The sequence below is a fragment of the Aphelocoma coerulescens genome, chromosome 9 (genome assembly GCF_041296385.1).
Source record: "Aphelocoma coerulescens isolate FSJ_1873_10779 chromosome 9, UR_Acoe_1.0, whole genome shotgun sequence".
Taxonomy (NCBI): Eukaryota; Metazoa; Chordata; class Aves; order Passeriformes; family Corvidae; genus Aphelocoma; species Aphelocoma coerulescens.
This window is the reverse complement of record NC_091023.1, coordinates 2,482,999-2,506,921: the sequence shown is the minus strand read 5'-3', so window position 1 is coordinate 2,506,921 and position 23,923 is coordinate 2,482,999. Positions and strand designations below refer to the sequence as shown.

General features: G+C 53.0%; 1 protein-coding gene across 1 annotated transcript; it reads right to left on the bottom strand.

Annotated features, from left to right (window-relative positions):
• Positions 1 to 17,036: 17,036 nt before the first annotated feature.
• A4GNT (alpha-1,4-N-acetylglucosaminyltransferase) lies at positions 17,037 to 23,631 on the bottom strand. Its single transcript, XM_069024711.1, has 4 exons — positions 23,553 to 23,631; positions 20,117 to 20,328; positions 18,980 to 19,429; positions 17,037 to 18,066 (listed from the first exon to the last, which is right to left on the bottom strand). Exons 2-4 carry the CDS (start codon positions 20,231 to 20,233, stop codon positions 17,455 to 17,457), a joined length of 1,179 nt encoding a protein of 392 aa, XP_068880812.1. The 5' UTR covers positions 20,234 to 20,328; positions 23,553 to 23,631; the 3' UTR covers positions 17,037 to 17,454.
• Between the last annotated feature and the right edge of the window lie 292 nt (positions 23,632 to 23,923).

Here is a 23,923-nt window from a genome sequence, read left to right as displayed (position 1 = left end):
TTTTTTTTGCTTGTTTGTTTTGTTGGTTGTTGTTTTCTTTTTTTTACATGAATATTAAAAAAAAGAGAAAGTCTTAAAACCAGAATCACAGTTTCCAGTTGTTGTCTTCTTGAAAAAATCAACAGCTCCAACCTTCCTGCTCAGCCAAAGTCCCCCCAGCTTGTGTTCTGCATGTTCTTGGAAGGAGTATGGACACAGCTGGGACATTGAGGGAAAAAAGAAAAGATTTGGGTGTTTTATTTTCTTAGTAAGATATAACGAGTCACACGATGAGAGAAAACACCAGAGAATCAGGTTAATAATTATTGGGGGACCCCAAATCAGTGACGTGATGAAGTCAGAGACCCTCGGTGGGAACCTGAGCCTGCTGAGGAGTAGAGTGCAGCAAGTTTCAGAGTAGATATTAAACACTTCTAAACACTTCATTGTTCTTAGGAGTGCAGAAAAATTGTGGGTATGTTCTCAGCCTCCACTGGAAAGGGGCTGAAAAGCCCAGGAATGTTTAATTTAGATAGGAAACCCCTAAGTGGTGCTGAGGGAAAGGTACACAAGGGAATGCAAAAGGCAGGAAAACGCCCAGAAAAATTCGAAATGCACGTTTACCACTGAGTCAGAACTGAAAAAATTCCCGAGGAAACAGCTTTGAAAGTTACATTTTATTTTTCTGCTACACAAATGCTGTGACAAAGTCTCCGAGCCAGCTATCTCTCGGTCACACTTTGATGTGTGCAGGCGTGTAGATGACAAGATTAGGGGCAGGAGCCTTATGGGGAGCTGAGAGAGAGAGCTGTATCCGGGAATTCCTGCCCTCGCTGGGCTCCTAATCTTCCAGCATCAGTTTTCATTTCCTTGCCTCGACTGAAAACACGCAGGCTGAAACATTTTAATGCAGTGAACTCCACTGAAAAGAAATCCCATTCTGGAGCAGAGAATAATTTATTTATGAGCCTGGTTGTGGCGTAACTACACTTGGTGTTGCAGCTGCTCCTGTGTTTGTGGCCCTAAGGGACCTTATCTCGTGCTGGGCACCACGGAGGGTGGTGCACATCGTTGTTGGGAATGACAGCACTGGGAGAATCTGCATCCACAGCCACGGAACTGTGGCTCCTGCTGCAGAGAGAACTCGGGGTTTGGACGTGGAGCTGCTGGAGAGAGGCCAGAGGAGGCACCAGGATGAGCAGAGGGATGGAGCAGCTCTGCTGGGAGGAAAGGCTGGGAGAGCTGGGATTGTTCAGCCTGGAGAGGAGAAGCTTTGGGGTGACCTCATTGTGGCCTTGCAGGGCCTGAAGGAACCAACAGGAAACATGGAGAGAGGTAATTTGCAATGGACTGGAGGGACAGGACAAAGGGGAATGGCTTCAAACTGAAAGAGGGGAAATTTAGGTTGGATATTGGGAAGAAATTCTTCCCTGGGAGGGTGGTGAGGCCCTGGCACAGGGTGCCCAGAGCAGCTGTGGCTGCCCCTGGATCCATGGAAGTGTCCAAGGCCAGGCTGGATGGAGCTTGGAGCACCCTGGGCTAGTGGGAGGTGTCCCTGCCCATGGCAGGGGGTGGGACTGGATGAACCTTAAGGTCCCTTCCCACCCAAACCATTCCATGATTCTGTGATTCCTTGTCTTGGACACTGACCCAAGTATTCCCTTTTCAGCTGAGCTGATGTCTCCTCTAAGCCCTGAAGCCAAAATTATCTGCTTGGGAAATCTCTGGGTCTTTACAGAGGCCAAAGTTCCCTCTTCCAAGATTTCTCTGCAGCTCAGCAGGCTAAAAAATGTAATTATGATACCCTAATTACTTCTTGGACTTGGAGATCCAGAAGCACCCTCAGGATGAGGACAGCCCATCATGTCCCAGTGCTCCTATGTGAAGGACACAAACCTCTGAGCTACATCCACAGCCCCCTGTGCCAAGGGAAGGGGGACACTTGCCCAGGTGCTGCCTGGGGACCATCCTGGGGCCACCCACCCCAAACACAACCCCTGCCCTCCATGCCATGCATTGCAGGAGACGCTTCACCCTCCAGGATGTGAATTTGGGCTCTGAGATCCATCACATGAGGCCAGAGCTGCTGGAAGGAGCAGCACACGGCACTGGACCAAATCCATCCTGCCTGCCTGTGGGCTGGGAGGAACAGCTCCATATTTGCTGGGCTGAACTGGGCTTGCTGGTTTGGCCAATTGCACGGCAACAAGGAGCTTTGGGCCTCTGAAATTCCTTAGCTGAGTAAAGCCTGGAAAAAACCAGACCCCAGAGACTGCAGAACGTGTGGCCCTGTGAGTAAATCCAGTGTTTCCGGCTGCTGTTGTTGGTGAGGGAGGGAAGACAACCCTCTGCCACCTTTAATTTTGCCTTTATTGACCATAAACTGCAAGGCATGGATTTGGTAGCTCTTGCAGAACCGAGGCAGAGGAGTTGGGGAACTCATGAACAGCTCGTGGGGTTTTGCTTCCGCAAATTTGATCGTCCTCCAAAACATGCATTTCCCATTCAGAGGAGCTAATTAAATCTAGGCTTGCCTAATAAAGCCGAGCCTGCAAAGGCTGGGTGCATTCTCTGCCAGCTCTGAAGAGGCTCTTCCCAAGCCCCTGCAAGATTTGGAGTGTGTGAGAGCACGCTGGATTTGCATGGACTTTGACCAAGGGACCGTATCTGGAGCTACAAATTGGACTAGGAGATAAGAACTCTCCTGAAATCTATATGCAATTAAAAGCCCAATCTTCCTCCCTATAGTGACAAGGTTATTGCTTTTATGGAGCTGAACAGAGATGAATGAGTCTATGGATTAATGGCACTAAGATTTATGACACTGAGCTTGCCCCAAATATTATGGGAGAATAGCTCTCTGGGTGAGATATTCCAGCTGAATAAATTTGATAGGATTTTTATTTTCCTTTATTATATTTTTTTTCAGCTTTGGGAGAGAGCTATGCTGCATTCAGAACTTGTTAGTGCTGTGGGTTGAATATTTACCGATATTCCCTTGTGTATTCATGATTTATAAAAGTATTACCAGTCGCAGGAGCCCATGAAGAAAAAGTCATTGGGAAAAACAAAGCCCACAAACCCACTGATTTGTGTGATTTCTCCTTCAGTTAATTGGCCAGTTCTTTATCTTGCTGGCTCTGGGCTTGTTTTACTGTTCCCAGAGACTTCAGAGAGGATAAAGTCAAAGGAGAAATGGGGTGTCAGCAGTTGGTGAAGACCATGGAAAACCCCCTGTGCTGTGCTGAGCTAAACTAAACAGCTAAAAAATGAGGAGGAGACAAATAAAAACCCGTGGGAATTGAAGGAGAACGGTTTGGAAGGGATGGAGTTACACAGCCAGGGCAGGGCAGAGGGGTGAGGACTGAGGGAAAACCATGCCCAGGGAAAACCAAGGTTGTTGGACAGGCCCTGCTCCTCCAAATCCCACCAGCATGCAAAGACTGCATCATCCATCACTTAACAGAACTTTGGGAGTTGTTTCAAGCCAGGTTCGACAGGGCTTGGAGCAACCTGGTCTAGAGGAAGATGTCCCTGGGGGTGGAAGAAGATGGGCTTTAAGGTCTCTTCCAACCCAAACCATCCTGGGATTTTCTGACCTCGAGGAAAGCCTCTGGGTGTTGAGCAGCAGGGACAGGGGTGTGTTTTCCAGCCCACGGACTGAGCCTGAGCCTGCAGCAGCACCTGCAAGCCCCAAGATGGCAGGGCACGGTCACAGCATGGATTTGCTCCCAAGTTCCCATGGAAAGCACTGGCCCAAGAAGCCCAATGTGGAGCAAAACCTCTTTTTTCCACATCTCAGCTCCCTCACTGCTCAGGGTATGAGTGTCACCCTCCTCTGGGCACAAGGCTCTCAGCTGCTTCTGGACTTTCCCAAACTTAGGGGAAGTTTTCCTCCACTTTTCCACCACCACCTGGACTTGGGGTTTGAAGCTCACCAAAAGCACCTCAGGCAGGAAAACTGCTGGGAAAACCAACAGAAAAGTGATTCTTGCACTTGTTGGCAGCTGAATGAGCAGGCACCTGCCTTGGCACCGGGTTTGCCACGTTGCTGAGGCAGAGCAGCTCCAGCTTTCTGCCCTTTTCCTGCCTGTTTGCTCTCTGGGGCAGGAATTTGTTTTCCCGTTAGTTTTGGATGGTGACAGCACCAGTGCCCAGCCCAGGTTTCCTGTCACCCCCTCCCAAGAACAAATTCTCACTGCCACCTGTAAGTTTTTACAGGTAAAAAGGGTTTTTCTGCTTATTTGTGAACAGTTGTGTGGAAAGCATTTTTTTTTCTTTCCAGAGGAATTAAGTTTATTGCCCTTGTCCTGCTCAGTCCCACTTGGGTGTGTCCTGCTTCCTAATATTCCTAATAGAAATATGAAGTAATATAATAATTATTCCTATATTATTCCTACTATTATATAATATAACAATAATAATTCCTAATATAAAACCCCCCTGGAACTGGGGGAAATAGGGAGGGGTAAGAGCCTGAACCAGAAGTGGAGCGGGTTGGAAAAGAGAAGAGGAATTGAGTGCCGGTCTTCCTGTTATGTCTTCCCAAATTCCATACTTTGAGGAGACCAAGATCATAAATGCTTTCTGCTAGAAATGTCCAAAATACAGAGAGAATTAGGAAAATGAACTTAATTCACACAGATGAGCTCTAGAAGGGGTCGAGCTGACGTGGTCACGTCCACAGTGCACAGAGTCATCCTTGGGGTTGGATTTCCCCCCAGAAGGAAAGGAAGGAGGACACGGCAGCTGTGGCTGGGTTCTCTGTCCAAGTGAATTCAGGCCAGGCTCCTCCAGCAGCAGAAAATGAGGCGTTTCCCATCCCCTTCTGGAGCTTTGGCAGACAGGAGAGTGAGGGAAGAGGAGAACGAGGAAAATGAGCAGAGGGAAAGCTGCTGTAGAGTCAAGAAGCCACACACGAGTGTGTCCAGTGGGGACAGCTGCCCTCAGCCTGTGGGATGCCACGTCCCGTGGGAAGGGGGTCGTGCCTATGCCCTGAGGATGTCCAGGGAGAGCTGCTGAGGCTGCAGAGCTCCTGGCACTACCAGCCCCTGTTATTGCTCACGTGTGCCATGAAAGGAGAGGAGAAACCACACCTGGGAAATGTCCTTTATCCTCCTCGGGGGCTGGCCAGGCAGGTCCCAAACTTTGGGAGAACCCCAGCATTGGGGTCTTCCCAAAAGGAGAGCCCAGGAGCAGCCCTGGGGGGGGCTGTAGAGAGGCTGCTGCTCGTTCCTGGTCCTGTGGCACCATCCAGTGGCTGCTGGCAGAGCGCTGTCACCTCCCTGTCCCCGCCGTGTGTCCCCTCTCCGGCATCAAGGAAGGGCTCCAGATCACTGCTGCCACCTGCAACCGGGAGAGGAGCACAGAGAGAGGAGAAGGGGACAGAACCCCACGTTTGCACCCTGAGCTGCCTTTTGCAAATCAACAGGGATTTCTTCTTCCTGATTTCCTACAAAAATTCGAGCCAAGAGGGCCAAACACCATCGTTGCAACAGGACACCATACAGGAAACCCTTCCTCTACTTCCATGGCTTGAAAATTGTCCCCAAGTCCTCCTTTTTATTTTGGATTTGCCAGACAAACGCCTGGAATTTCGTTTTTATTGCAGTACAGGAAAATAAATCTTCCCAGGGTTTGTGCCAGGCTCTTCCTTGGGTAAAATCTTTGTAAATTTCTTTTTTTTTTCTGTGAAAGAAGCAATTTGATTCTGACACTGCCACGGCTGTAATTACCCCAGTTCTCCCCCTAAACTGAGGTTATTTTAAATCCTGTTTTAGTAATTCCATTATTTCGCCATCGCATCACTCCAATTAACTCTAGATTTGTTCCAGAGGGCTTTTCCCAAGCTGATTCTCTGGCAGTTACTGTTTTGCTCCCAACTGCATGAATACTGATTTCCTCCCCCCCCAAAAAGGGTGAATGGACAAACATTAGGGAACGGACAGATGTGTGCAGCTGGAGGAAGGGCCACGTCTGCTGCTGTAGGTTGGAATTCCCTGTGCCCAAACTCTTCCCTGGGGCCCTGGTGCTGGGCAGGAGCTGGGAAGAAGGCAGCACATGACTTTCCTTTTATTATTTTAATGTAGATGATGTCCAAAAGCCCCCTGTGGGCTTGCACGGGACACCTGGAGTTTCTCAGCTGGCTTTGGGCCAGCGGGGAGAGGTTCCCTCACCAGCTGATCTCTGTGCCCCGGCATCCGGGGCTTTTTCCTGTGTGGATGTGGCTGTGATCCAGTCCCACATTCCCCACGGACACGGACAGGCCCATGACCTCCACTGACCGCACCCTCCTGGCTGCTGGAATCTCCAACAATTCCCACTTGGGCCTCGGCTCTGTTGGGTATTGCTTTGCTTGAGCTTAAAACCTCTTCCTGACTTTAAAACCTCACCTTGAGCTTAGAACTTCCCCTTGAGCTTAGAACCTCTTCCTGAGTTTAAAACCTCCCCTTGAGTTTAGAACTTCCCCTTGAGCTTAAAACCTCTTCCTGAGTTTAAAACCTCCCCTTGAGTTTAGAACTTCCCCTTGAGCTTAGAACCTCTTCCTGAGCTTAAAACCTCCCCTTGAGTTTAGGACCTCCCCTTGAGTTTAGAACTTCCCCTTGAGCTTAGAACCTCTTCCTGAGCTTAAAACCTCCCCTTGAGTTTAGGACCTCCCCTTGAGCTTAAAACCTCCCCTTGAGTTTAGGACCTCCCCTTGATCTTAGAACTTCCTCTTGAATTTAAAATCTCCCCTTGAGCTTAGAACTTCCCCTTCAGCTTAAAACCTCTTCCTGAGTTTAAAACCTTCCCTTGAGCTTAGTACCTCCCCTTGAGTTTAGAACCTCCCCTTGAGTTTAAAACCTCCCCTTGAGTTTAGAACTTCCCATTGAGCTTAGAACTTCCCCTTGAACTTAAAACCTCTTCCTGAGTTTAAAACCTTCCCTTGAGCTTAGAACCTCCCCTTGAGTTTAAAACCTCCCCTTGCGTTTAAAACCTCCCCTTGAGCTTAGAACCTCCCCTTGAGTTTAGAACCTCCCCTTGAGCTTAGAACTTCCCCTTGAGTTTAAAACCTCCCCTTGAGCTTAGAACCTCCCCTTGAGCTTAGAACCTCCCCTTGAGCTTAGAACCTCCCTCTGAGTTTAAAATCTCCCCTTGAGCTTAGAACTTCCCCTTGAGCTTAAAACCACTTCCTGAGCTTAAAACCTTCCCTTGAGCTTAGTACCTCCCCTTGAGTTTAGAACCTCCCCTTGAGTTTAAAACCTCCCCTTGAGCTTAGAACCTCCCCTTGAGCTTAGAACCTCCCTCTGAGTTTAAAATCTCCCCTTGAGCTTAGAACTTCCCCTTGAGCTTAAAACCGCTTCCTGAGCTTAAAACCTTCCCTTGAGCTTAGTACCTCCCCTTGAGTTTAGAACCTCCCCTTGAGTTTAAAACCTCCCCTTGAGCTTAGAACTTCCCATTGAGCTTAGAACTTCCCTTTGAACTTAAAACCTCTTCCTGAGTTTAAAACCTTCCCTTGAGCTTAGAACCTCCCCTTGAGCTTAGAACCTCCCCTTGAGCTTAAAACTTCCCCTTAAACTTAAAACCTCTTCCTGAGCTTAAAACCTCCCCTTGAGCTTAAATCCTACTCCTCTCGATCCTGGGGCAAATGACTCCTCTTCCTCAGCTGCTCCTGAGCTCTTCTTCTTCTCTGCTGCCACCTCGTTCTCACCCTAAGTTGTTCCTTATGCACATTTCTGCACAGTTTCTCCAGGTTTTTATTGTATAACTTTATTACTTTTGTTTCCAAAGCCCAAGAGAACCCCTTGCTGAGGTTCTGGGAAGGGAATAAGGAGCTAAACCACAGCGGGAAGTTCCAGGTTTGTCCCCAGTCCCACATGGTGGGTACAAGTCCTCGGGGCAGACTCGGCTGAGTCGTTTGAGTCATCCCACATAGGCAGGGAGTCCCCGGGAAAGTTCTTTTGGGACTTCTGGGGTGTCACATCACCCACCACTCCACAGCTTCCAAAGGTCTTTGGGCAGCACTTGGCATACTCAGGGCCTGGGAACAGCCTGCGCACCAAAAGGATCTGGTGGGACTCACTTCCACTGTGGGGTGGGGGTTTCTGGCTTTGGAGATCCAGGGGATGCTCCAAGGAGTGCCAGGAGGGCTGTGGGTGGAGCGGGCTCTGCTCCAAGGAGCAGCTTTGGGGATCAACAAGGATCAGCTGGTGTCACCACAGGCTGTGACCCTCCCAGGGACCTGGGGGGATTTGGGATTTAAGCTGGGAGACAGTAAGGAAATCCCCATGTTCTGCTAGGCCTGTGGGCCCACCCGATGTGGGGTTATGTAGGAAAAGGGGGGAAAAGGGATTTGCAAGCACTGCCAGAGCTGTATTTCACCTTTCAGGTGTTCTGGGAGTTTTTTTCTGAATACTGCACACCAGCCCACCTGGGGTCAATATGCAGAGAGCAACTGCAGAGACTCACACCACCCCACGTGCATTTTTGGGGCATTTCTGGGGCATTGCCCCCCGGCTCAGGGAACAGCATCCCACAGCCATGGATACAGATCTCCAGGTCCATGTGTTCAGAGGACACGATGTCCCCTCACCTGGGATGAGGGAGAGCTGTGGAGACAAAGCTCTGCTGGCCCTCCTGCACTGACTTCCCCCATCCCTGCTGGACCAGCTCATCCCTTGGGTGGAGCAGAGCAGGGAATTTGTCATCCTTGGGCTGCTGCTGATGCCTCACCAGAGCCTGGAGTCTCTTGCGGGTCTGAGAGGAGATTCCCTTCACAATCTGGGCATTGTGGTCCCCCAGGACAGGGCACAAGCCCTGAGCAGCAGCACCCACCTCTCAGAGCATCCTTCGAGCTCTAAGCCCTGTCCAAACCCTGGGGAAGATCCCTGGCACCCAGCATCCCCCAGATAATCATATCCCAAGGTACAGCCCACGTTTGCTCTGGGGAATGACTGCTGAAGAGTCAATCGGCTCTTTTGGGAACTTTCAGGCTATGGGGTGTGTGCAGCGTTTTCTCTCGGGAGGTATTTACAGCTTGAGGGGGTTTTGTGACCAGGAATGTCCTGGAGATGTAAAATATGAGAAGTGAAAGGGGCCGTGGGCCTGGCTTTGAGCACCTCTGCTGCCTCCCACACCACCCCAGCATTCCCAAATAACGTGCCAGGGAAAGGGGGACGTGCCAGGTGGTGACACAAACCCAGGAGTGCCCTTTAAAAACGTCTCCAGGAAACACTCGCGGATAAAGGCACTGCTTTTCCTCTGTGCTCCTGGAACCCGAAGCAGAAGTGCTGCCCTGCTCTGAGGCACGGGTGGATGGAGCATCCCGGCCGCCCGGAGCATCCCGGCCGCCCGGAGCATCCCGGGTGCCCGGAGCATCCCGACTGCCTGGAGCATCCCGGGTGCCAGGAGCATCCCGGCTGCCTGGAGCATCCCGACTGCCCGGAGCATCCCGGCTGCCCGGAGCATCCCGACTGCTTGGATCATCCCGACTGCCTGGAGCATCCCGGCTGCCCGGATCATCCCGGCTGCCCGGAGCATCCCGGCCGCCTGGAGCATCCCAACTGCCAGGAGCATCCCGGCTGCCCGGATCATCCCGGCTGCCCGGAGCATCCCGGCAGCCCGTGTCCCTGCAGCAGCCCTGCGCGGTGCTAGGTGGTGGTGTTGCACTGCGGCCAGCTCGGCAATGCTCGCAGGAAGCGCTGGTTAATGTGCTTGGCATCAAAGGGGCTCGGACGCTGAATGTCCCCTTGAAATGCCCGCGCCAGGGGCTGCCGTGCCTTCACACACCCTCCTCCCCTCAGGGAGAGGGAGCTTTGGGTGATTTAGCACAGGGGAGAGGCAGATTTGCCGGTGAGATCCTAAAAAGCAGCCTCAGAGGTGGGAGCAGGGAAGTTTATTCCCGGTGTGGCCCTGTGCTTCTGCCTCCACCATCCCATCTGCCTCTCAGAGGGGCATTATTCCAGATGGGTGCATTTTTGCTGCTGTTTGGGTTGCTTCCCCCCATCCAAAAAAATCAGTTTGGAGCGGTTATTGTGTCCCTGGAGCCCCTCAGGGTTGGTGGCACTGGAAGGACAGACTTACCCCGTTGACCCCCAGGCTCTCCAGCTTTTCCTCCAGCACATCCTCCAGGTTGGGGTGGAACTGCTCCAGGAGGTTTGGGTTTCTCCCCAGGGCTTTCAGCAGCTTCCCTGTGGGGTGGCCTCCTCCCTGTCCAAGGTGGGTGCTGGTACCAGTGCAGCGAGGACTGGGGGGACCTTTCTCCCCCTTGATGGGTGTCAGCAGTCCCAGAGCCAGGCTCTCACAGCTTACATCCCTCTACCAAGGAGCGACTTCCTCCCCTAATTTGATTAATTCCCGCTCACAGCTTTCCCAAAATCCCAGCAGCCACCTGGGGCAGCTTTCCCAGGGAGGTGCTGGTCATGGAGCTGCCCAGCCAAGGGGAGCAGGGAATTCACCCCCCCCTGTGTCCCCAGGACTCCCCATCCTCACCCTCCCAACTCCCCGAGCCCAAGGCCAGCCCCATCCTGGTGCTCTCAGGATGGTCCCAGCTCCGGCACCACCTGATGGATCTTCACCAGCACCACTTTGGTCACCTCGTGGGTCCCTGCAGGGAAAGAAGGTTAAAAAGGAACCGTGGCCCCAGCATGGAAGTAAGTCCTGGTCAACACCTGCTTCTCCTACATGGAAAGCACGGACATAACTGTCCCTTTGGGGATGGCAGCAGTCCTTGGAGAACAACCTCAAGGCCACTGGTTGGAGATGTCAAAAGGGTCACAATGCCCCCCTTGGGTATTTGCCAACAGCCAGCCCTGGTTTAGGATGGGTTTTATTTTCTGCCCTCATTAGGGGGCAGAAATCCCACATTGCCTTCCCCTGGACTGCCATGAAGGATCCACAGCAGGGCCGAGGTCCTTGTTTTTATGCAAATCACCAACAGCATCGTTTGAAGGAGGCAAGGTCACCCCTTTGCTGGGAAACTGGATGGAAATCTCATGGAAATCTCATTCCTTTGGGGTTGGGATGAGAGGCCAAGGGACAAGCTTGGCTTGTGGGCTGTGCTGACAGTGGAAGGACTGGAAGTGTCCAGTCCATGGCTCGTGTGAGGGGAAGCACAGCCAGCTCCCTGAGGGGACTCCACGGCTGCTAGAGAGAAGAGATTGTGCTCTGAAGGGCTGGAAGTTATGAAAAATGTATCTACACCCAAATTGATTCACTTCAGAATGCCATCGTTACCTTCAGCTTTGCTTGCTGAGAGCAGCTGGATCTGTAAGGAAACGGGCTGGGCATCAAAGACCATTTTCAGGGTAATTTTTGGCAATTTTTCCTCTCTCTGCAGAATACCATTATGAAATGCATTCAAAACCAGAGCAGAGAAGAGCAAGGTGAGCACAGAGATTCCCCAGGAGCTGCGTCCCTTCCGCTGCCCACACCCACGAGGGGCCAGCTCAGGGCCTGTCCTTCCCACAGCACAACCACCAGGCCATCCATCAGATGCCATCCTGTCACAGCCCACGTGTCACTCGGATCTGATGACGAGGAAAAGATGCTCTCAACTGGAATTCAGTGTTGCTCTGATGGATGACACCCCGGTGGGTGACTCGACGGTATTCATGTGGTGCTTTGTGTTTAATGAGTGCCAAATGGAGTAAAACATCACAGAATGGGCTTGAAATGGGGCTTGAAATTAGGCTTAGTCTAAGCTCAGCAAATATTTTAAGGCTGCTTAGAGTTAAACATCTGCTTAAATGCTCTTAATGAGCCAAGGACTCTTTTTTTTAAATTATCGTTTCACTTGTCTTTTTTTCCTGGATGTTCATGGCCTTGGGCTGCTGCTCAGGATGGGAGCTGAGGGCAAACATCTCTCAGTGGACATGATCCATAATTTCCTGATGGTCCTGGGATGGGGTGGCACGGAATGTCTTGTTCTCTTTCTCCACCTGAAGGAGTCAAAAAAGGAATGAGAAGATGGGAACATGGTAAAAATGGGTTTGCAGCCACCTCTTCCCCTCACCAGCCGGGGAAGCTCTCTGGATTTTTATTCATCATTAGGACGTCCTCCAAAGGGCCGAAGATGTGCCACCACATAAAAGTCTGCTGGCAGCAATCTTGGATCTTCTCAGTGGTCATGATAGGAGACAACTTTGGTAATTTCTGCTGTTATTTCCCTTGGTAATTTAATCATGGGATCCCAGACTGGTTTGGGTTGGAGGGGACCTTAAAGCCCATCCTGTTCCACCCCCTGCCATGGGCAGGGACACCTTCCACTAGCCCAGGGTGCTCCAAGCCCTGTCCAATGTTCTTGTGGCCATGGGCACAGTCTCATCCATGCTCAGAGAGTAGATTTAGATGGGATATCAGGAAGAAATTCCTCCCTGGGAGGGTGGGCAAGCCCTGGCACAGGGTGCCCAGAGCAGCTGTGGCTGCCCCTGGATCCCTGGCAGTGTCTAAGGCCAGGCTGGACATTGGGGCTTGGAGCAGCCCGGGCTAGTGGGAGGTGTCCTGAGCTGAGAGCAGACATCCACAGAGCAGATGCTCCCAGAGCTGCCGGGATGTGGGTCCATCTCTATCCACAGGCATGTCCTGCAGGGCAGAGGAGGGGTGAGGACACGGGCACTGCCCTCCTCACCTGTGCCACCCTCTGCTCCTGCTGGCCTTGGCTCAGCACCCGCCACCCTGAATCCTCGCTGTCATTGTCCCCCAGTGTCCCCAGGCTGGACCCCACCACCTCCCTGCCTGCAGCTCCTGCACTTTCTGCTCTGGGAAGAGGACCCGGCCTCGGGCAGCCATTTCTTCCCGCCCCAAAACACTCGTGTGCCCCAGGAGCACAGGAAGGAGGCTGCTCTGGGCTGTCAGGCCGTGACTGTCCCTGGGCAGGTGGAGCAGCTGGCTGGGCCACCCCATCCTGCCTTGGGGAGCCCGTGGGGTGCTGCTCCCCCTCCATGGCACTGCTCCTGCTGGCCCCGGCCTGGAATTCTGCAAGGAAGAGCTACCCCAGGCTCTCCATCTCTTCACACAGCTTCGTCCTCTCCTCTTGCCACCTTTCCAAATCCCTCCTGCTCTCCTCCCCTTGCTGGCGAGCTCTCTGTTTCCTAAAGGCAGTGGAAAATTGGGACAGGAGAGGTTTTGGCTGCAAAGCAAAAGCACCAAGGGTTGGGGCTTCTGCCCTGGTGCCACTGGGATGAGCACCAAGGGCACTCCTTACATGCACCCTGAGTTCCATCGCTCCTCCCCAAATCTTTTCAAAGCACGCAGCAGTGCCTTCACCCCTTCCCTTCCCTTCCCTTCCCTTCCCTTCCCTTCCCTTCCCTTCCCTTCCCTTCCCTTCCCTTCCCTTCCCTTCCCTTCCCTTCCCTTCCCTTCCCTTCCCTTCCCTTCCCTTCCCTTCCCTTCCCTTCCCTTCCCTTCCCTTCCCTTCCCTTCCCTTCCCTTCCCTTCCCTTCCCTTCCCTTCCCTTCCCTTCCCTTCCCTTCCCTTCCCTTCCCTTCCCTTCCCTTCCCTTCCCTTCCCTTCCCTTCCCTTCCCTTCCCTTCCCTTCCCTTCCCTTCCCTTCCCTTCCCTTCCCCTCTCCATTTCCAGCTGTCTCCCACAGCTTCACCTCCAGCTCCTCTACCTCCTTCTCCTTTTGCTCCACCTGCTTCTTCTTCTGCCTCTCTGAAAGCTCAGGGAAGCAGAGAGGCCGTGAGCAGCAGTGCCATCTGCCAGCTCCTGCTGGGATTTTGGGATTGCTGGGATTTTGGGATTACTGGGATTTTGCTTTGGGTGGGATGGGAAATCCTCACCAAAGCACCAAGCAAAGCCACTGTAGGGTTTCAGGGTGGAGAAGCAGGTAACTGAGCTGCAGGAAAAGCCAGGACAAATGTGGCCATGCTGCCTCTGTTTTATTGATTGATTTATTTATTGCAAATATGAAGAGATTGCTGGCTCACAGAGAGAGCTTTGCCCTCTCCAGCATCCCAAGTGCCCTGATTGCATCCAAGTGCAGCAGGGAAAATGCCTCTGGAGCAAAGCTCAACCTGTTGCATTTGCTGGGGTTGAAAGCTGCCAGCGAAGAGCAAAAGCAGCTCTTTTATCTGCCAAGTTCCAGTGCTGGTCACAGGGGAAGATGTGATAAGGCTCCAGAGCTCCCACACCTGCAGCTTTCAGAGCCTCAATTCCTTGCCAAAATAAAAAAAGGACACGGGGAAGGTGAACCCTATCCCACTCTAACAAAACCTTGTCCCAAACTCCCCAACCCAACTCCATCCCCACAGCCCCATGGAATCCTTGTGTGGAGAAGATCCTTGGGGAAACTGAGGAGCTGTAAATGCACCTGAGGTCTCGTACTTGGCTGCATGTCCTGTCTGTGAGGGAATGTCCCTCCCTTGAGGAAAAGGCTGCAGGCAGAGAGAATTCAGCCAGAAATGTGGAAGAAAGAAGTGATAAAAAGTTGCCTCCTATGGTCCATCTGGTTTCCAGCATCTCCATCCCAACCTGCTTGGGAAAGTGAGAGCAGGAATTGTCTCAGAGCTCACCTGGCTCAGTGGCCTCTGTGTGCTGGCACTGCATGTGGGCTGGCAGGAAGGAGTTGGTCACGAAGGATTTGTGGCAGAGGTGGCGCTGGAGAGGAGGGACAAGTCAGCAGAAGGACTGGGATCTGCAGGGAGGGACATTCCTCATGTCCCCGGTGAGGCTGGCAGGGATTTGGTGCTTTAAAGCAAGAGGGGAGACCTCCAAAGACATGGATGTGTTGGGGGGATGGAGATGGAGGGGGTCAGGAGCTGCTTCTGTCTGGAACCAGTGGGGCAGGCAGGGACCAGGATGGGGCAGGGAGAGTGCTCAGGGAAAAATGCTGCTTTTCCAGTGGAGCAGGGAAATGAGGGGAGCAGAGCACCAGTGAGGTCCTGGTTATAAGGGGGTCCCGTGCTTCAGGGATGCCTGGGCTGAATGAACATAAATGATCTGATCTGGGTGGATTTAGTCTCCAGGAGGGAAGGAGGGAGTTGATTTGGTGATGGGGCAGAAGCAGGCGAAAAGAGGAACATCCAGGAGGCTTCCTGATGGAACGGTGGGGAAAGAAAATCGTCACTAAATCCAGGAGCATCCAGAATCCCTTCACTGATCTGGAGGATGTTTAAATTCTCCATGGCGTGAGATATCCATCAGGACACAGGGATCTCATGAGATCCCTTCACAGACCCCTTGTCTCACACAGCTCTGACCACCTGCAGCTGGCACCTCCCAAGAATACAGATTTTCCCAGGGGCTGGCAGGGAATTTGCCATCTCTGTGAAGGTGAGAAACCAACAGCAGGGCTGGCTGGCACCTTTTGTGGGGCCAAGGTGTGGGATACACAGGCAGGATGAAGCAACAAGCGCTGTGCCCCGGGGTGTTTTACACCCTCCCGCCACGCACCTTGCAGCAGCTGCTGGGGCCAGCTGTAGGAAGAGCTGCTGTGGGAAAATCAGCTTCTTCCACCTCCTGCTCTCCTTCTTTTCCCTCCAGAGCTGTGCTGCTCTGTCCCTGCTGCCGGGAGCAGCCAGCTCAGTGTGGGCATCCCGCAGGCACCGGGCGTGGGTGGCCAGGCTGGTGCCGGCAGTCCAGCAGGTACTGGAGACCCAGCCTCTGCTCAGGACCTGCTCCAGCAGCTTCCCCACCTCCTCCAGAGCGTTCCCAAATGCAGCCATCACCTCCTGCTCTTTCCCAGCTTCTCCTGGGACTCACAGAGAGTGAGAGCAGGAGACAACCCCAATGCGAGAACTTCGGTGATGTTGGCTGTGCTTGGTGCCCTGTTTTGCTCCAAGTGCTGGCAGGATTTCTCCTCTCCTGGCAGGATTCCTCCCCTCCTGCCAGTCAGGAGAGAGAAATGGGACATCTGCAGAGGAGCCACCAGATAACACAGCAGAGCCTTGGAAATGCCTCTACCTTGAGCTCACTTGTGGAGGGAGCTTGAGCGGTGAAGTCCCTCAGCCCCATCCGTCCCCTCACAGACACTCCCAGAGAGTCGAGTCACAGGGAAGAAAAGGCAAATCCTCACTTGTTGCCAGAGACAGAGAGAAACTGGAGGGGAGCAATGAGGATGGGAGCAGAGTGAGGAGTGTGGGCAGTCAAAGGGAGTGGGGAGCAATCAGGGCTGTCCGGAGCCATGTGGGAAACAGGGAGAACTTCCTGGGCTGCACCGCTCTTCCCCTGCATCCCCTCAGCGCTGAGAGGTCAAAGGCATGGAGGAAAATCCCTGGGCAAGAAAACCCTGCTCTAACAGAGAGTGGACCAAAGCTAAACCAGAGTGAACGGCTCCAGAGCATGAAACTCACGGCTGGGGCTGAGCCATGAGAGCGTCACCCTAGGCAAGGGAGAGGAAAAATATTCCCTCATGCCGTGTTCCTGCTCCAGCAATCCCCAGCACCCGGCTTGGCACCACCTGGCCTTACCCTGGAGTGACTTTGAAGGAACACAGGGCAGGAAGGAGCCCCTTGTCCGGACACAGGAGCACATAAACCCCGTGTGCAGAGGGCTCCCTTCTCCTGCTGAACCCCAAATTGTGAGCTGCAGGTGGCTCAGCAGCTGCTGTGTTTGCAGGAGATAGCATTGTGCACATGGCAAACATTGGATGACGGAGGCCGATCCCCACCTTTCTGCTCCCGAGGAAAAACAACCTGGGCTTCTCTTTAGGGAATTGGGTGGATTGGTATTATCCTGGGAAAGGGAGTATCTGGAAGGGGATTGCTCACCGGGAGCCCTGTTGGGATTAAACAGGATGTTTTCACAGCTGGACATGGGTGACCACCTCATGTCAGTTGAAATCCATTTATTTAAAAGGGATTTGGGAACCTGGAGGGCCATCCCTATCCATCCTTGGTGTCTCAGCACCCCCTTTCCAGGCACATTTTCTATAGCCAGGATTGACCTGGCTGAGGATGGGGCAGTGCAGCCGCTTCCTGGCAAAAGCCAACGTAAAAATGCGAGAGCACAAACATTTGGAAAATGTGACTCATTTTTCAGGGAGAAGAGAGCTCAGAGGAGTGGTCGTTTACGAACTCTTTTATTTTCACTCACACTAAAGTCCCTCTCAAAAACGTAGGGTGTAAAGTCCACGTGAGGAAAACACCAGGAAAAGAGGCTGGTTTGGGCTTCTCCTCTTTTGCCCCGGAGGCTCCAGTCCAAAGCCTGTTGTGCTTCCAACTTTTCTGACTTGGGAAGCTGCCGGCAGTGCCAAGAGGAGCAGAGACAACATTCCTCCTGGGAGGCCATGCCATTCCCTTGGAGAAGCTCATGAAAAGGTTCAAAGTCTGTCAGATTTGGGAAGGTTTGGTTCATGAGCACCTATCAGGAAACAGAATTGAAGCAAAGGTGTCCTTGGAGGCTACGTCCAATGGATACCCACCACCATTCTCAGCATCCCAAGGGAGTAGGAATGGTGGTTATGGAAAGTTCTTTCTTTCTCCTACAAAGCCAGCTACCGACGGAGTGGGGATTGTGTTTGGCTGGAAGCATCACCCCTCTCCTCCTTGTTCCACATCACTCAATGTCCTCAGGGCCTGGGACATCCTGGTGCTTGGCGTTCTGGATCAGGTCCTGGTAGGTGGTGGGGCAATAGGTTTTGTAGAGCTTCTCAGCCAGGGTGTTGCTGCCGGCCACCACCACCTTGCGGTTGCGGTTCATGAAGTTCCACAGGTGCAGCGCATAGGAGTGGTTGAAATTGGGGCTTTTATCCCACACCTGGTAGTACCGGCTCCAGGCTGGGTATGGGATGGGGTAGAAACGCTGGGGGTTGAGGAAGGAGATGTTCTGGCAGCTGTGGTCCTCAGTGCCTTGGAAATCGGTGAGGTTGCAGAGCGTTTTGAGCATCCTTGTCATCAAAAATGGACCCTGGTTGCCCCAGATGTTCCCGTTGTACTTGAGAACGAAGTTCTCCATGCAGTCCCAGATGAACTTGTGGCGGGCAGGGAAGCCGAAGATCCCGTTGCTGGAGAAGCGCGACTTCTGCGCCGCCAGGAAGCTCTCCTGGGGGATGGGCCGGATGGAGATGACATCCGTGTCCATGTAGATGCCCCCGTACTTCCAGATGAGCGCCAGTCTGCTGGCATCCGAGCTGACGTGCACCCAGTTCTTCTCCTGCTCTGGGACTACCTGTGGAGAGGGAAAGGTGAGATGTGATGCCGTGGGCAGTGAATGGATCCAGTCCATCCACGGGGCTGCAAATGGCACCATAAACCTGCACCTGCACGGCTGCAAATGTCGCTGACAGCCTTTGCTGCCTCCAGCCGCTGGATTTTACTGGGATGAGGAGCAGGAGCAGAGCAACGCTTTGTTCTCATTAGGAATGCAGGAACGTTTCCCAGGTGGTTTGATGGCACCTACAGTGTTAACCCAATGCCACCATGAGTCATGCCCTGCTATTTCAGTGGGACACAACCCACTTAACACACTCCCGGATCCCTCCCAGCTCTTTGAACCAGGCTGGAGGCTTTTCATCGGCATTTGTTGGCCTTTGGAGTCACTTTTTCTTGGGAGAAGAAAGAGTTGGGAGGAAATCTGCCTGCCCTGCCCAAGCAATTTGACCAAAGCTACTTGTGGGCAGTTTGCCAGGAACTTTTCCCAGGGTGGAGCTCACCAGATCCCTCCTTGGCTTTGCATGTTGCTGTTATAGAACCTGAAATCTCTCCCCTATCTCTTATCTCCTGCGGGCTCCGGCAGAGTGAGGCAGCTCTATCAAGTGCTCAGGCAGCACATTTTGTTCAACCAGCTTCTGTTGGGGAACATTATTAAGGCTGTTTTCTCAAAACACGTCTGCAATCTATTTTTACCGGTGTTTCCTTTGCCAAAAAATCCGATTCTCCAGATAAGGGGGAAAACGCCGATCATGTATTCCATAAACAGAGAGATGAATACACGGCAAAACGCGGCCAAAATGAATCTATTCCCAACCAAAACAATAAAAGTCACTAATTTCACACAGTCCTGCGTTCCTCGTTCCTTTTAAAGCCTTTCCCCGCCCCTATTTGTAACTCTTTTCCTGTTTTCCACTTGTTTTAACACTCACCTGATTGTACCACTGGAGCAGAGGGGTCTCCTGGAAGATGGTTTCCATCTGGAGAGGGAAGATGAAGACATTCTTCATGGAAGACAAGAGGGAGAAGGCTGCGTAGCTGGTGTTCAGGTCCAAGGCCGTCTCGTTGGTGAGTCCCCTCATGAAGAGGATGATGGGCCTGTCCTGGTAAATCCGGGCTGCAGATTCCACGGAGCATGACACCAGCGGGGGCGGCTCCAGGCGCTCCGTCGTCTCCAGGAAAATGATGCTTTTACCAAGGTTCAGCACCTGCTCAGGTGTCAGGTAGTGCTGGGCCATGGGCAAGTAGGAGAAGACGCAGCTGGACAAGAGGGAGATCTCGTACAAAATGCCCGAGACAAAGCAGAAACAGAGGCATATCTGGATTTTCCTCAACATTCTTGCTTTCCTGGAGCGTTTGGGGGCATGCCTCCGACATGGATGCTGAGGAGACACAAGGAACAGCAAAAGGAGGAGCCAGTTATTACTCAGCAGGACTAGGAAATGGAGGGACGTGGCTTAGGACAGTGAAAGGTGAAGGCAGTTTGGTGACAAGCCTGGTGACAATCCCTCTAAGGGTACAGAGAGCTCTTCCCCCTGGATGAAGATCTGGAGTCCCACCTCCTTGGCCCCAGCCAGGCAGGGGGAGCCAGGAGAGGTGTTGGAGAAGGGATGGGCAGCTGTGTCCCATGGTGCAGGCATGGGCTTGGCAGAGAGGGCAGGACCCAGGGAGAGCAGGTGAGAAGGGTCACCATGCCAAGGCAAGGAGCCCCAAGCCCATGCCTGGGGCAGGCTGGTGTGGGAAACTGTTCCCAAGCACTGCAGTGCCATTCCAACTCCTGCTTGTCCCAGGGAATCTGTGGAGCCAAACGTGCCCACGGAATGAAGTGTCCAAGGGGAACATGAGTGTCACAGGGGGAAGGGTGTGATTACAGCTCGGGGTGTGTCACCCCGAGCTAAAACATCAGCACGCCAAAGGCTTTCCCCCAATCCATCCCTTCTGCTCACACTTCAGCCCTGAGGGATGTGAGGGATTTGTGGCCTGCAGGGATGGAGTCTTGTGATGGACCAGAGAGAAGCAGACGAGGATAGGAAGTGGATGGTTTCATACAGGAAGGAATTAGGACGTACCCGGATTATAGTCCTGACAAATCTACATCTCCAGCTCCTTTTCCTGCCCTGGCGGTGGCAGTGGGACTCCTGCAAAGCCCAGCTCCCTGGTGAGGACACCCAAACCGTCTGGACCATGCAAAGGGATTTCTGGAGGTAGGAGAATGGTGCACGGGGGGAAACCAGCTCTGCTGCCAGCTCAACCTCAGTCCCAGAAAAGGTGTGGGATCCACCTAAAAGGACAAAGAAGGGACACGTTTTGTGAGACCCATCTCGTGCCTGGCACAGCTCCCCCCTCCCGATCCCAGCAGGACACGAGGCCATACAGCCACGGGGAGTTCCTGCTGGCAAGAGGCAGGATGGAATTGGATCTGCACTGCACTGTCTGGTGACACAAGGAAATTCCCTCCTGAAATGCCACCTGCTTGCACCTGAGTAGCTCTGCAGAGACAGGAGCCACGGTCCAGCAGAGGGGACACACCTGGAATGACAACCCAAAGTCCAAGAGGCCCTGAAAATGTCCAGACCTTGAGTGATTGAAGGGAATGGCAGGAAACACAGCTCTGTGTGCTGGGATAATTAATGAGCCTCATTCCATGTCACCCTTCCAGAATACAGAGAAGTCTGGAGCAGAGAAAACCCCATGGAAATTCCCTGCCAGTGCTGAGCTTGTGCTTGGAGCTGTGGCAGCTCCCAATCCATTTCTCAGAGCTGGATCTCATCAAATTAAATATTAAAGCAGTGACTGTTCCCATCAGTGCTGCTTCCTGTGCTGCATGACAGATTTTGTTGTTTTCTATTCCAGCTGCACAGGGTTTCTCATCACATCCCGGGTTCCCAGGACAGGACAGGAGTTTGGGAAGAAATTCTTGGGTGTGAGGGTTGGGAGGCCCTGGCACAGGGTGCCCAGAGAAGCTCTGGCTGCCCCTGGATCCCTGGAAGTGCTCAAGGCCAGCTTGGAGCAGCCTGGGCTAGTGGAAGGTGTCCCCGCCCATGGCAGGGGTGGGACTGGATGAGTTTTAAGTTCCCCTCCAACCCAAACCTTTCTTGGGTTCCATATAATTCCATGTTAATTTTTCCAGTCCCATTCCCAGTTTCTCTCGTTGTCCCAGCAATCTGCACTCTGCTGTGAGTGGCAGCACTCGGGGCCTCCCTGCAGATATGGAACTTGAACAGAAGACAGGGAATGGAGAGCAAATATCCGCCGTTTGGAAAGGCCATGTTCCCAAGCCTGCAGATAAGGCAGCCTGTGCATGTTCCAGCCCAGCCCAGCCCCACGGGGCTCGGGAGACACCAGCACTGACACTAAAATAAACTGCAGTGCTCAATCTCCAAATTTCCTCCCGCCTTTCCCACCTGCCTCGTTCTCAGACAGGTCCAGTTAATTTACTCTGGTCGTTTGAAAAGAAAACGGGAAGAAAACGTTGTTCCCTGGCAGCTCCATCACAAACTCAGCTTGGCCAGATTTTCAGGCTTCTGGCTGTTGGGTTTTTTTCCAGCTCAGAATGGTTTGGGGTGGAAGGGACCTTAGAGCTCATTTTGCTCCAACCCCCTTCTGCTGGAGTTCACACCCCTCGGGCTCCAGGGCTAGGAAAGCTCAGGGGGATCCCTCCAACCTGACCCGGGTCCTCCCAATCCTTTGGGGCCTGTACAGTTAAGGCAGGGACACCTTCCACTAGCCTGGGTTTCTCCAAGCCCCGTCCAAGCTGGCTGGGAACACTTCCAGGGATCCAGGGGCAGCCACAGCTTCTCTGGGCACCCTGTGCCAGGGCCTGAGCACCCTCACAGGGAGGAATTCCTTCCCAATATCCCATCTAACGTCTGGCAGTTAAAGCCATTCCCCCTGTCCTGTGACTCCATGCCCCTGTAAATCATTCCTGCTGCTGCTCCAGTGCCGAGCAGGGACTGGAGTCCCTCTGTTCCTTTTTAAATCTTGATGCCACTCTCCTGAAGCAGAAACCCCCAGCTTTGCTTTGATTAGAGTTGGGAGCATGAGGACATTCCCATTACTGGATTCATATTTCTCCTTTGATGGCCGACAGATCCAATGTCTCAGGTCTTTACGAGCAGCCCAGCAAAGCCGTGCTCGCAATAGTCCTTCAAATTTAAAACAGTCCGGGAGGCATTTTATTTGCAAATTGTGGGCAGAGAATGAGGAGCCACTCCAACATCTCCCTGCTCTGGGCACGACGCTGTGAAGAGAAAGACGCATCTTCATCGGCTCATTCCAGGAAATTGTTTTGCTTGGTTGGTTTTCCAAAACCCCTGTGTGGCGAGTTATGAATTCTCATCACATTTGACCTGGAGGCTGCTGTTATCAAAATGTTCCCTTCCCTGCTCGAGTTAAAAGGACTGCAGAGCCGAATGTTAGAAATAAATCCCGGCCATTGAATAGATTACCCTGCTGAGCGGGATGATTCCGGGATGCGGCTGCTGCCTTGATGGCCCATCTTGTAAAGAGATTTCTTTTCTTGGGGCAATTTCCGTGTTTCAAGTGCAGGATGAGAACGGCTGGGAGACTACAAGGGAGATTACTACAGATGCCTGTGATAACTCCTCGAGGTGGCCGTGAGACACAGGCGCTGGGAATACAGCGGGATTTTGCAGTAAATGCCACCAAAAAGGGGCGATGATCCTGCTGGGTGCTGGCCCTACACCCCCTGCACGTCGCACCCCTGGAGTCCCTGCGGTGCACAAAGGACAGCCCACGAGGCACCACCAGCCCTGCAGGGATTCAGGCTCAGCTTGAACAAGGACTAAAACTCCCCATTTGTGAAAAAGGATTTTTTGAAATAAATAAATAAATAAATAAATAAATAACCCCAGCACCTGCAGCTCACAATTTCCCCCAGCCCTCGAGCCCAGCCTTCATTTGTTTTAGGCTCTCCGAAGCGAGAGGTGCATCACAGACTGCAGCCCGTGCACCACAAGCAAATATTGCGCATCTCCCAGTCCTCTGGCAAGCCCCACTGCCACAGAACGCGCATTCCCACAGCTCCTGGAATCCCTCGGGATTCAAAGCAGACACCTCCGTCCTCCTGCCTATCCCCAGCTCTGCAGCTTTCCTCTGAGAGCCGGTGGGATTTGCTTTCAGATTTGCCTTTTGGATGTTCCTGGGAATAACCCCAGGGCAGTCCCCGATTTCCACACAAACAGCGTCTCCTGAACACACATCGGTTTATTTTTGGTGTCTTCATGGGATCTGCTCGAGGAAATTACGGCTGCCATCAAACTGATGCACGTGCCCGCGCTTCAAGCCCAACCCCCTCACGTTTAACACCAGGCACGTTTGGAAAGCGCTTTCCCATGGAAAGCCTGTGCGAGGAATAGATCGGATTCATGGCAGATTAATTAACGCGGCCGACCTGCTGCGAGCGAAGGGGCTCCTCACTGTGCTGTGCCACACCTGCCTTCCCATCCTCCAACTCCACACGTTTAGGGATAGAGCAAAACTCACCCGAGGGCTGCCAAGAGCGGGGCTGTTGGGAAGCCCCGCTGGGAGGGATGCACAGGCAACGGAGAGCCCGAGGAGCTGCGCTGCCTCCCCGCTGTGTCCTGCCCCGGCAGGGCTCGGAGCAGCCTCATGGCTCGCTCTGCAGCAGCTCTGCTGTTTGCACTGCTGGGGTGCCGAGATAAGGCTCAGCTGGGGCTGTGCTCGCCCAGCAGTGGGCAGTGCGAGGTCCTCCGCTGGCCAAAGGTGAGTCCCCTGCTCTGCCAGCGTCACCAAGGATGGGTGGGACTGGGAAAAGGCACCTTTCGGGGGTGGTTTGCAGCACACTCAGCCTTTTCTCTTTGTACGCAGATCTGCACTTAGGGAGGTTGTTATGG